A 12,006-nucleotide genomic window follows, 5' to 3' on the forward strand; every position below is an offset into this window, starting at 1 on the left:
TGTTGCACAGAGATAAATTAAAGAATCTCTTGCAATTCCTTCCAGATAATTTTTTTCCTCAATCTATTAACAATAATGAGAATTGCTCCCAAGCCCACATTGAACTACATAGAAAGTTTACCTGAAAGCAGTTCTTAGGCACTTTACATATATACCCTAAATTAACCATATTTTACAGGGAGTTTTGAGTGCTCAAAAAGTACAGGGTTGGGCAATAAGCTGAATAACAATACCTATTAAAAAAAAGGGGTTTTTATTTATATCCAAGGCCACATTTCCAAAAGTTATCCCTGAGTAGCTGTTTCATTTGCACTTGCAAAGCATTTGGAATATTGAAATAAAAATGAACCACGTGACAAGTATGAATGAAAGTGAAAATGTTTGCTAGGACTTCAGGTACACTTCAAGAAAGCAACAACAGGGTTTCAGATACGTTGTGTCCCTATATTTGTGTGTACCATTGCTTCGTGATCCCCCTTTCTTTTCCTGTTAAAACATTTCATTCTTCCTATGCCTGCATCTTTGTTGTAGTATTTAAGCTGAATTTTAAAGGTGATTCATGGAATAAAGAGCAAAAACAATAGAAAATCTGAAAGAAGGAAGAACCTCATTTTTCCTAAGGACCGGGTGTTAGACAGCGAAACCATCTTCCAGAGCACTTATGTTATTTAAAGACAGACTGGACAGAGCTCTCCAAAGTACTGTGTGTATTTACATTCCATGTTGTTAGAGGAATGGATCTGATTATTTAATAATCTTCTTCGTCTCTAATTTTGACCAAAATGAATGCCTTGGCATCAGCAACATTCATTATAGGACGCAGTAACATAAACAAGTGTTTCTCCTTACATATTTTGCCTTTATGTCAGATATTAAGTACAGTACTATTGCCAAAAATGTATTTCTGAAATACTGGTTTTTCAGAAAGAGCTGAGAAAATAGTAGTTTCCTTGCATATGGTGACCTCTTTCTTGCTTTCTCTTTTATTACTTTAACACTTATAGAGAACTTTTCAAAATGATTAATATAATCTGTTCCTCTTTACTTTGATATATACAATATAGAAAATAAAGCTCTAAAACAGGATGCTTTTCAGTAATTCATAATTAAATATGCAAATTCCACAGCTAAATTTGGACATGCAATTATATGACTAATCACATTTCAGAAAGCCAGAAAATTGCAATTGCATGCTTAAATAGATGGCCAGGCCCCAAACCCACACGGGTGCTCTTGTTCTCTCATTTCAGAAAAAACAGTTGCTTTGCTATTAAATGGCACCCACTGAAAATTAAATGTACGGGTTTGTACGGGTAATTTGTGTGCCAGCTTAGACATGTCTTTTCTCTTTTACTTTAACAGAAGTTCAGTTTTGAAAATACGTAGCCCAACAAATTTTAACCTTTCTGTCATTTTATACGTTGCTGACCCTTGACCAAATGTCTTGTTGCTGTAGAGTGGCCGTGGATGGACCATACGGATCTGCAACCACAGATGTCTTTCACTACCGAGTGAGTGTGTGCATTGCAGCAGGACACGCCGTTTGCCTCTATTTTAAAATCCATTTGGTACAAATGCTGCAACCCTAACACAGTACTGGCGCTGCAGAAGGTAGGTGGGAAAGTTTATCGCTCCATCAAAAAGTTCCACAAATGAGCCTATTTTGCCAGGTTAGAGAGACAATTCAGAGCTAGAGACTCACTTGAGTGCTTTAACTCCCTTTCAGAAGCAGTCACTTGCTTTGCAGCTGCCTCAGGAGCTGTTGTGGGGTAGAGTCTCTTGAATTCACTGCCATTTCCAGAGGAAGAAGGTATCCCTAGCTGCAGTGTTTTTACTAAAAGCTGAAGAATCAGGTTTTCAATAGCAACTGGAGATAAACACGGAACGTCTTTCGTAGCTAGACAGATAGTTAGAGAGCTAGAGGAGAAATCTGTCCTCTTTCCTACAAAAAATAAATATTGCAAGGTCGTCTCAGGCAGAAGTGAAGGGCAGCACTTGCTCCTTGTCCAGCTGCAGGTTTCGTGAGGGTCCTTTGGCTGCGCATCCTGGTCCGGAGTGCTGCATTCAGGAACCATTAGCTGCTTTTCTTACCTTGCAAAATCAGGATATTAGCCAGCATAGAAGGAATAAAAAAAGGCATTTAAGCTCTGGATGAGATGCATATATCAAGATGCATATTACTGCCTCAAACCACTTTAATTATTGTGTTGAAAAAATATATTGGGGTCTGTAAGGCATGGATGGCACCAATTAAGTTAACATACTCTTGATCTGCTAACCTGTTATACATCTTCTGCTAAGCATATGTGAGGCAGCACGGGGGGAGGATAGGTGAAGAAGAGATAATGGGTAAAGTAGGGTAAGCGATAAGAAGGTAACAGAGAAAAAAATCAGCATTAAACATTCTCTTCCCTATCCATCACAGCAAGTGGTAGCTTGTGGATCTTACAGCTTCTTTTAGCTCATTTTCCAATGTAAAAGCTGAATCAGGAACTGTTCAACATTTCACATTTAAGGACAGACGTTGAAATTACATTGGAGTGGACAGATCTCTGAGAGGGTCAGTACATATGGAGCTGATTGCAGGACCAAGGGGCTGATCTTTTTAAATGAAAGAGGGAATCTTAATGACAAGCTGCCACTGAAAAAGCATCTGGGATTTTAGTAACTGAGGAGTTGAGGACAGGTTCAAATTGCCAGGAGGGATCTTTGAGGCAGAAAAAGCACAGAGAAGGGAAGGAAATAAAAATGAAAATATGTACTAGATGTGGAAAGAAGTGTATCTGCAAACACTACCTTTGTACCAGTATGATCGTCTTCACTGGAAGGAGAGCTACATATACATGTATACATGTTATATATGTATACTATGTATATTCTATATCTATACAAGTAAAATTGTTATTATTGTCATTGCTGTTGTTATCTTAAGGGAAAAAGAACAGAATTTAACTATGCATTGAGAGTATAGTATACCTCAGGGTGTTCATCCATAGCTTAGGTTGAATCTTGGGTAAATGTGCCGGCAAAGGTAAGTGCATGGTGCCTTCTGCCATGGTTTTCTGCTATAGAGTTCAGTTTTGCTGAATTTCTGTGAAATACAAAAGTACCATGATTTCTATATGTCCTTTCTCTATATCTTGGCTTCCTTACTGGTGCAGTGGGAATACTGATGCTTATTTTTCACAAGTGTTATGAGGCTAAACTTCATCGGTATTTGTAAAATATTTTGAAAGCCTGGATAAAGGTGCTGGGGAAGTTCACAGCATTACTTAAAAAATTTAGCAGTCATCTTAGTGAGAAGGATTAATCTCAGGGTAGCTCCACATTTTTTTCCATTGGTTAAAAGCTTCCACTTGTGGTGTAATTACAAATAATTTAATCTTCCTCAAAGTATTCAGCACTCTCTTTCTGCCATGATGAGTACCATAGAAATGTCTATTAAGGAAATAAATAAGAGGTTTTTCTTTTTTTAACAACTTCGTTTTGATTTGAGTACAGCTATCATTACGCTTATTGAACTAATATTTCTTAGTGTTGCCCACATACGGTTGAGATATAAATACTCATAGCTTCCATAATGTCTGCAGCTGTATAATTTAAAAAGCCCAGCAAATCAAAAGGAGTACACATTTGTCTAATTGATTCTTCACAATTAAATAGCCTTAGAGCCTTCATTTCCCTATCATTTTTTGCGATGAGGAAGGGTGCTACTACTAGTCATGGCTGGAAAGTTTCTACTGGCTTTAGTTATGCATAAAATGATCTTTTTTTCACATTAGTGGTCTCATTTTTCAGACCAATTGCTGCTGAAATTGATAAAATTGTACTGATCCATCAGATGATAATATTAGCAAACATCCACTTTCTCTTTTACCCTACATGAGGACATGAGAAAGGTCCTACTGAGTGTCACCAAAGATCCATCTAGCCCACTATCCTGTCTCCAGCAGTGGCTGTTCATGAACGCCTAGGGAGAAGTATACAGACCAGAAAATCAGACGGCGATATGTCTTTAGTGGACACCTTCTTGCCTTTGAGCAACTTGCAGTTCAGTAGCGTCTTGATACAAGAGCTGCATCTCTGTGTTTAATATCCCTTAGCAGATTTTTCTTCCATGAATTTGTCTAATGGCTTTTTGAGCCCATGTAGACCTTTGACAGCCACAGCAAGTTGTGGCAATAAGCTACATACAGAGAGGAAAACAAAAACACTTCTTCCATTTCCTTTGAGACTGACCGTCCCTGCCTGAGGTAACCTTCTGCTTCGAGCTCTACCCCAGCCCACACCCTTCTCCGCAAAACGTCTTCCCCTGAAGACCTAAAAACCTGGGCTCTTTTTGCTGTCAAACGTGACCACGTTTCTGAAGCTGCGTTTGAGAACAGTTTAGGCCTCTTGCTTCAAATTTAGCGGTATGAATTTGGGCCTTGTCCTGCATTTATACGAAAGGCTGCTTGCTGCCACCCTAGCTCTAAGTCAGTGCCAAACCCCAGTCCCCCGCCCGCCCCGGGCTGCGGGCACTGCTGCGCCCTACCTGCAGTGCCCCACTGGATCAATTAGTCAGGCTGAGGAAGATCTCCGGTCTTTTTTGGTACGCTACAGCCCATGCATGGGTGGTGTGGTATACTCAGGAGCAGGAGGGACTAGGGTTTTGCAGGGAGGTGCCCAGCTGCAGGTGTAAGAGGGTTTTGCAGGGACTCGTCATGTCTAAGAGGGAGCAGCAAGAGTCAGGAGTGAAGGTGCCTCCCCGGGCATCCCTGCTTTATCACCTTTTACAGCCCTTTGAAAAGCTGGCTTTGCCCAGAACTGCAGCTCCACCTCTGTCTTCAGGGAGCAGGGAGAAACAGACGGGTGGTCATCCATGGATAATTACTAATGACTTTCCACATGATGGAAGCTGATTTACAAAGTATGTTCTTTCACCTAACAAGAAAGAGGTATCAGAGCTCTTGCTCTTGTCTGTTGTACAAAATTCAGGATGTGGGAAACTGAATGATAAATCTGCATGCGTTGCAAAGGAGCAGAGTATTACAGGAATAAGTGACTACTCAAAACCCTGCATTACAGATCTGATTAATAGCAATACTGCATCTAACTCAATTTGCGAAAAGAGCACTTGGAAAATTTAAGACAGTTTACTTGGGCAAGCCATCAAGCTGATGAATGTAGTCAATGGGGGCGGGGTGGGTGGAGACTAATGAAACATAATCTAGAACAGATTTTTAAGGGTCCTAAATAATTGCAGTCAGTTAATAGTATGAGGCTTATGTGAAAAAAACACAGGATTCAGAATAATTGCTTAATTATAGAAACGCACTGATGCTGGCTTTATTCTACAGTTTTAATAAGGATTAATTTTATTGTGCATTTATTGTATTTTAATTATACATGTAGTATGTTGTGCTATGCTACAGGCAGTTGGTGTAAAGAAAGGAAGACTTCTTTGTAAACACCATTTATTTTAACATATTATACTAGAAGTCCTCTTTGATCTAAGGGAAAAGGAGACCTTTTAACCATAGGCCATCTTTTTTCACTACCTCTTTTCTTTCTAAGACTATAATTATGGCCAAAAATACTTCTTATAATGACAGTCTTTCTTCATTACCAAATGCTCTCCATCTCTAACCTGTGAAAATTAGAGGCAGTGCAATGGGTACCGCTTCAGCAGAACCGCACCAGGGATGAGTTTAAGGAATTTCTGCAGCTTCAGAAAGCTACGTCCTTTCTCGAGAGGACTGTGCCAGAGGTGGCTTGACTCAGTTCTGTTGGACTGGCTGTTACCGTGACAGCTGGGTCTGCAACCAGCTAAAAGCACTCCTTCAAGCTCCATAGCCAGATATTCTGGAAACCAGTCCCCCATTTCCAAGACCACATCGTCTCAACTCATCGGCTAGCTTTTCTTCCTCCTTCCCTGAATGCACTTGGCTCCCAGTCCTGCCCACACACTCCCAGTTGCTACCCCATGCACAATTCATTTTTCATTCAGAAGCATGTGCCTCCTCTCCACACACATGTACTAAATATACATTTCCATAGAATGAACGGCTGAAAAGACTTGAGAAATAAAATAATCAAGTAGAGGCTGGGAGAAGAAATTTTTCACTACAAATCAACAGCCACAGTGTGATACAGACTGACAGCACTCAGTGGCCTGATTTTCAAGGTGCTGAGGATTTGGGACAAGCGGGGACTTCAGGATTCAAACACAAAAAACTACCTAAAAGTTAAGGCTAGAAATCCTACCTAGTTTCGGTAACAAAATAATGCTGTTGTTGGTCACAAAAATGAAATGCTATAAAGTCAGGGCTTGCTTTTTCCTCACAATCTATGCCAGTGTAAATCAGCAGCAACCCCCCTGTAAAGCAATGAGGTTATATTTAAGGCAAAACACTGAAACAGAAAGGGAAAAAGTAAATAGCCAAGATGGTTGGTACTAAAGTTCTGCAGACAGTCCTATTCCTAGGCTGTAAAAATACCCTACTTAACCCTAAATGCTTTATCTCTGTTTCCTGGGATCATACTTAATTTATATTTCTTACAGAAACCACAGATGGTCCCTTACAGTACACTCAGATCTAGGAAACATCTCCAATTACTGTTAGCCTCTTTCACCAAATCTCCAGTGAAGCATGGTGTTACCACATTTTTCTCCCACCACCTTACCAGAAGTCTGACAACCTAGTATATTAAATCTTCAGGAAATCTCTTTATAGCTTTCTGGTTTCTTCTCTGATTTTTCACTTCAGAAGTGTCTAATGTGCATCTTTATCTCATTGATCCTATGGAAAAGGGCTACAATTTCCAAATCATCAGAGCTCCCACAATGATTGCCTTGGGGACAGACCTTCCACATTACCTTTGATATTGAGGTATAATAAAAGACAGAGGGGATAGTGAGCACAAAAAGATGGGTTGGAGGAAATTAAGGGATTTTGCAACAAAATAAAAATCACAGTCACAATAAAACAAGTTCCAACCATTCCTTTGTTATAAGCTTACACATTGTCCTCCATGCCATTTCTTTTTCATCTGAAATTGTGTATTTTTAGGCTTCCTCCATGATTGTGAATTATTTCTTTGGAGGCACTATAAAAATAATTACACTCAAAATTACATTGCCCACAGAGGCCCATTTGAGGTCTGGTGCCCTCTGTTCAAAAGCAAGGATGGATTGTGTGGCAAGAGCCACAGAACTCGAGTTATAAGAATTGCAATCAGATTTGTCTTATAATTGTGGTTCAGCCGGGCATCAGGCTGGTGCCTGGGCAGACACCCAGGGAACTTCAGACCTTCATCCCCTGGGTGGTGCAGGAACTCCCAGCCTAGTCATCTACACAGCTGGACCAGCTCGAGAGAAGGGACTGAGCTGAAAACCCCCTTGGCAGCGCAGCACAGCACTGGTGGAGGAGGCTTCCAGGTGGGAATTTCCAACTGTCCTGAAGACTCCCTACGGCAGCTCTTGCTCTGCCTGGGCCAACTGTATGTCTCAGTGTGTTGATTAAGATCCTGGGAGGGGAATCTTACCAGTCCTGAGACTCCGCAGGCAGTTCCTGCTGCAAAATTGATTAACTTCCACAGGGTCAGCAAATGGTCAGCAGAAACTGTTCCTGCAGAAGCGGTCACACAGGACAGTCTTTTATACATAGTTAATTAGTGAGAAGATGCTTTGTATGTAGTTAAGACAACAGATCACAATAGATCACAAAAGATCATGCACATGCTGGAATGGTCACAACAGTCCCTGGACCAGCTGAATATAGGAACTGAGCAGAAAAAGGGGTTGGGGGAGTCTCACCTGATCCAGCTGAAGATGCCACAGCAAGGACTTTTGAAATAGAAACTCTCATCATCTTACAGACAGTGACTAACCATCTTGTTTGAAAGATTTTATTCCCTATGCAAGCATTACCCTATGCCAGGATCCTAACAAATCAGCTTTTTTTTTTTTTTTAAACAAATTCTCTGCTCTGTTTCTGACTGACTGCAGTAGAGGAGGAACAGACAGAAATAAGCCATAGGAATAATTAAAGGATGGAAAATTAGCCTTTCAGTGACAGATCCCAGGAATGTTTGGTTTACCATAGAGAGGATTATAGGATGACTTGATCCCAGCCTCTAATTTCTACCTGGGGAACAAAGCTTTAATAACAGGCTCTCCAATCCAATAGACAACTAAAACAAGATCCAGCATATGGAAGATGAAGCTAGAGAAATCTGGATGAGAAAAACTGTAAATTTTTCATAAAGAGGAGGTTTTCAACCAATAGAAAACCAATCATGGGATAGTGGTTCATTTTACCCCTTTGGCAACTTTAAAATTACAGTCTCATGTTTCTCTAGAAATTATATGCTCCAATTTAAACAAGAAATACATTTTAAAAGAAGTAGGGGCATTCTGTAACCTGTGTTATACAGGGTGTCTGACTTGAAGAACATAACTGTCTTTTGACCACATCAACTGTTAACCTATAGCGTAAGGTTTTGAGAAACAGGAATTCCTTGCTTCAGTGCTGAATGAAACTGAAATTCCATCTTAAACATAACTAATAATAAATCCAAAATTTCAAAGAATAATAAAGTTATTTGCAAGAAATGCAGGGTTAGGTATTATGAGTCAAAGTTGATACGCACTGGCAGGAAAACTGATGGGAAACTTGTACATTGCTTATCTTCACTCACACATTAATATTTTCACTCAATGTTTAAGAAGAAAATGAAATTTTTAAAAGATAGAAACTACATCACCAAAATGATGTGTAATTATGTTTAAATTTCCAGTGGAGAAGAGTCACACACTATGTGGTTAATGAGTTGAGCTAATCACTAGGAAGTTTTATTGAAAGTTTGCTTCTTGTTAAATCTCTTTACTTTTATCTGACAGGTTTATTTTTACTGGATTTGTCGAGACCCATCAGCATTTGAGTGGTTTGCTGATCTTCTGTTCCATTTGGAAACAAAAATGGCTGAAAAAGGGAAAAATGATTTTCTAAGTTATCATATATTTCTTACTGGCTGGGATGAAAGTCAGGTAATAATTAAATTCTTACAAGTCTGAGTTAATGTACCTTGCTTTTCCAGTATGGTAACATATGGAACAGGAACAGCTGAATAAATGAAGGATGAAGCAGAAAGACAAAGAACTGTAAATATAAAGACACCAAGCTGTCTGTTCCTATCTCACATTTAGGAAAACAGGAATGGAGAAATCAAGCCAGTGATCCTTCCAGTCCTGTATCTTGGCTTGGGCAGCACTGATTACCAGGTGTTTTGCAGAAAAGTGCAGAGAGCCTTTCAGGAGCTTGTGAAGGGACATTTTGTCCACGTCTTCGAAATGGAGGGTTGTATAAAAAGTGTTTAGTTTGTTTACTCTTACTATTTAGTATAATTTTTGTTGCTCACATATATGTCCAGTACACTTTTGAACCCTGCTGTGCAACAAACTCTATGGACTAATTCATGTTGTTTGAAAATATATTTTCTCTGGTTGACTTCAAATTTGCTGTCTTACAATTTCATTGGATCATCCCAACTCAAGGCACTTAATCCTTAGACTGGGTCAATTTTATTCAACTTCTTTAGTCTTTACCTAGACCCAGATGAGTTGGTTTTCTCTCCCTCTTATTTTTAACGGATCACTCAGATGACACTGTGATCAGTTAGGCACCTGCCAGAAAAACTCTCACAGGAAAGTCTTTGCTCTACTGTTTTATTTCCTGCTGTCTCTGTTGAATGAAGGACTGTCTAGTGGAGAGTAAAAAAATAGATTTCATACAGCTTTTCCCTTCCTGCCTCTGCTCCCACAAAAAGGCATTGTTTCTTTCTGCTTTCCTTAGGGCTTCTGTCAAGTAATGAGGTATGTGCATAAAGCTGTATTCAGAAAAATCTACTCCTACCGTGAAGTATATGGCAGTCATAGAAACCACCACTGTGCGTTAGCAATATCACAGGGTATTACCTAAAACCTGTTTTGAAAGAAGCTATTGAGGAACCTAACAAAACACAAAGTTGCCCTCATCTCTCAACTGTTACCATCCCACTTCCCTCTTGGGCAAACATCAGGCCAGAAGTCAGGCAGGGAGACAACTATTCTTGCTGGGATGTCTGACTTTTTCCACCCGCGTGCCCTGCACTTTTCTGAAGTGCCTCCTTCTCTTCAAACCCCGTCGTCCAGTCTCCTGTCAGCACTGACTCGTTATCCTGTGCTGCCGGTTAGGTGACACAGGAGCGTCCCTGAAGCTGTGCTGCCTCCCCACCTACACTGGTACTGGTCTTGCTCCTGGAGCCCCCCAGCATCCCACCTCTAAAGGGCTGGGGGGGAAGAGGAATGCTTTTCAGTGGCTGCTTCTCCTACTCTGACCAAGCCCAGGGAACTGTGCTGGATAACACCTTCTTCAGACATGTACAAAGCTCCCTCATCTTACAGGTCTTACTTATCTTTAGTAAATTCCAGTTCATCACTCCTCAAAATTTGAGCTTCAGCACCAGTAATATTTGGATGATGCTTTACTTTACTTCTCCCTTAGCAAACAACAAACCCAACATTCTCCCCATTCTCTCCCTGTCTCACCATATAGATGACCAGTAGTCGGGTGAAGCTGAACCCAAGCAGGATGGGCGATTTACAACTGCTAGTTCACCCTCCAGTACTGGCATTACTCCCCAGACATAATGTTTGTTCAATGCTTCGAGCTCTTCGCAGATTCCATGTTGGCATCAGATGGTTAAACAGATACGGCACATGTCTGCCTCTGCTTAGACAAGAAATCATGTCTCAGCCTATTGCTCCTTGCAATGCCCCTGAGATTCCTAGGCAACTTAAATGCTGTGAGCTATAGCAAGGGCTAACACCAAAAATCCTGGAAAAGTTCCACTTAATGTGAACAGAAATAGCCCATCTGCTCAGTGGCACGATTTTGCTGTACACAATTAAAAAATCCTGCAGTTCCCCACCTCCCACTCCCACCAAACACTTTAAGTTCTTTCTCAGACTATCCCAAATCCTCCATGACATTGGCCCAAACTAACAAGAACCTTTTAGAAACATGACCTCTTGTGACAACTGTGCTTGACCGAAATAATTGAGTTGTTAAGCACCATGGAAGACTTATTAGCATGAGAAATATACAATATTCCCAGGAAATGGATCTAAATTTCAGCAACCACTTCTGCAAGAGATGATAATGACGCCTAGTTCATGCTAGGGCCTGAACTAAATGCAAAGCCCATTTTTTAACTTAGCTTTCCTCTGGTAATTTCTTGACAGTGATAGTAACGATGATAGTCTGTAGTGAAAACAAGCGTATTACTCCTACACAATAGCAGCACAATTAGGAGAGACAGTGGTTTTGTTTTTAAATGCACCTTGGAAGTACTCGGATAGCATGGTAATGGGTGTAGCATAGGAGCTGAGAGACAGTAAATGCCCATGAAAATCAGGATTTGTTTTCTTGGCAGTGGGAGCTGTGCAGCTCGCTTAGTTCAGTGCTTCACCTGAGCTGATCCACTTTCTGCACCTGCCTCCACCCGAGGAGAAGACTCAAACCACTCAGGGTTTTTCCCCTGCCGAGCCGGTACATCCGCTGTCTTTTCCATCAGCAGCAGAATGCTCTGGACTTACTTAAGGTGCATGTAATTGCTAATATTTATTGTCAGACTCCGTAACAGTGCACTTTGTTCCCTTTCCTAAACTCCAACTCGGCCTTTAAAACGGTGACGGTGACTGTCACTTCAGGATCTGCAATGAAGGAAGTGTAGGGTGAGATATTCAAAAGCTGAGAAGAGGTTTAGGAATCTAAGACCTGCCTGTAAAAGTGACTGAAGCGCTTCGGCCCAGGCCAGTAAAGACAGGTATTTAATCCCAACTCATTTCAAACATTGAATCTCAAGAAGCTGAACTCCTTTGAGGTCTCGGGCACTTTTGGAAGTGCTTTTTACACTTCTAGTCATTTTGTAAACTCGAGTACTCCTCTCCTCTCCTCTCCTCTCCTCTCCTCTCCTCTCCTC

General features: G+C 40.7%; 1 protein-coding gene across 1 annotated transcript in view; it reads left to right on the forward strand.

Annotated features, from left to right (window-relative positions):
- Positions 1–12,006, forward strand: part of LOC104074576 (NADPH oxidase 3-like) — a 39,111-nt gene that overhangs the window by 24,452 nt on the left and 2,653 nt on the right. Inside the window, 3 exon segments of the mRNA XM_009574737.1 lie at positions 1,457–1,534; positions 1,536–1,611; positions 8,885–9,031. Coding sequence (XP_009573032.1) covers positions 1,457–1,534; positions 1,536–1,611; positions 8,885–9,031 — 301 coding nt within the window.

The sequence above is a fragment of the Fulmarus glacialis genome, unplaced genomic scaffold (genome assembly GCF_000690835.1).
Source record: "Fulmarus glacialis isolate BGI_N327 unplaced genomic scaffold, ASM69083v1 scaffold15153, whole genome shotgun sequence".
NCBI lineage: Eukaryota > Metazoa > Chordata > Aves > Procellariiformes > Procellariidae > Fulmarus > Fulmarus glacialis.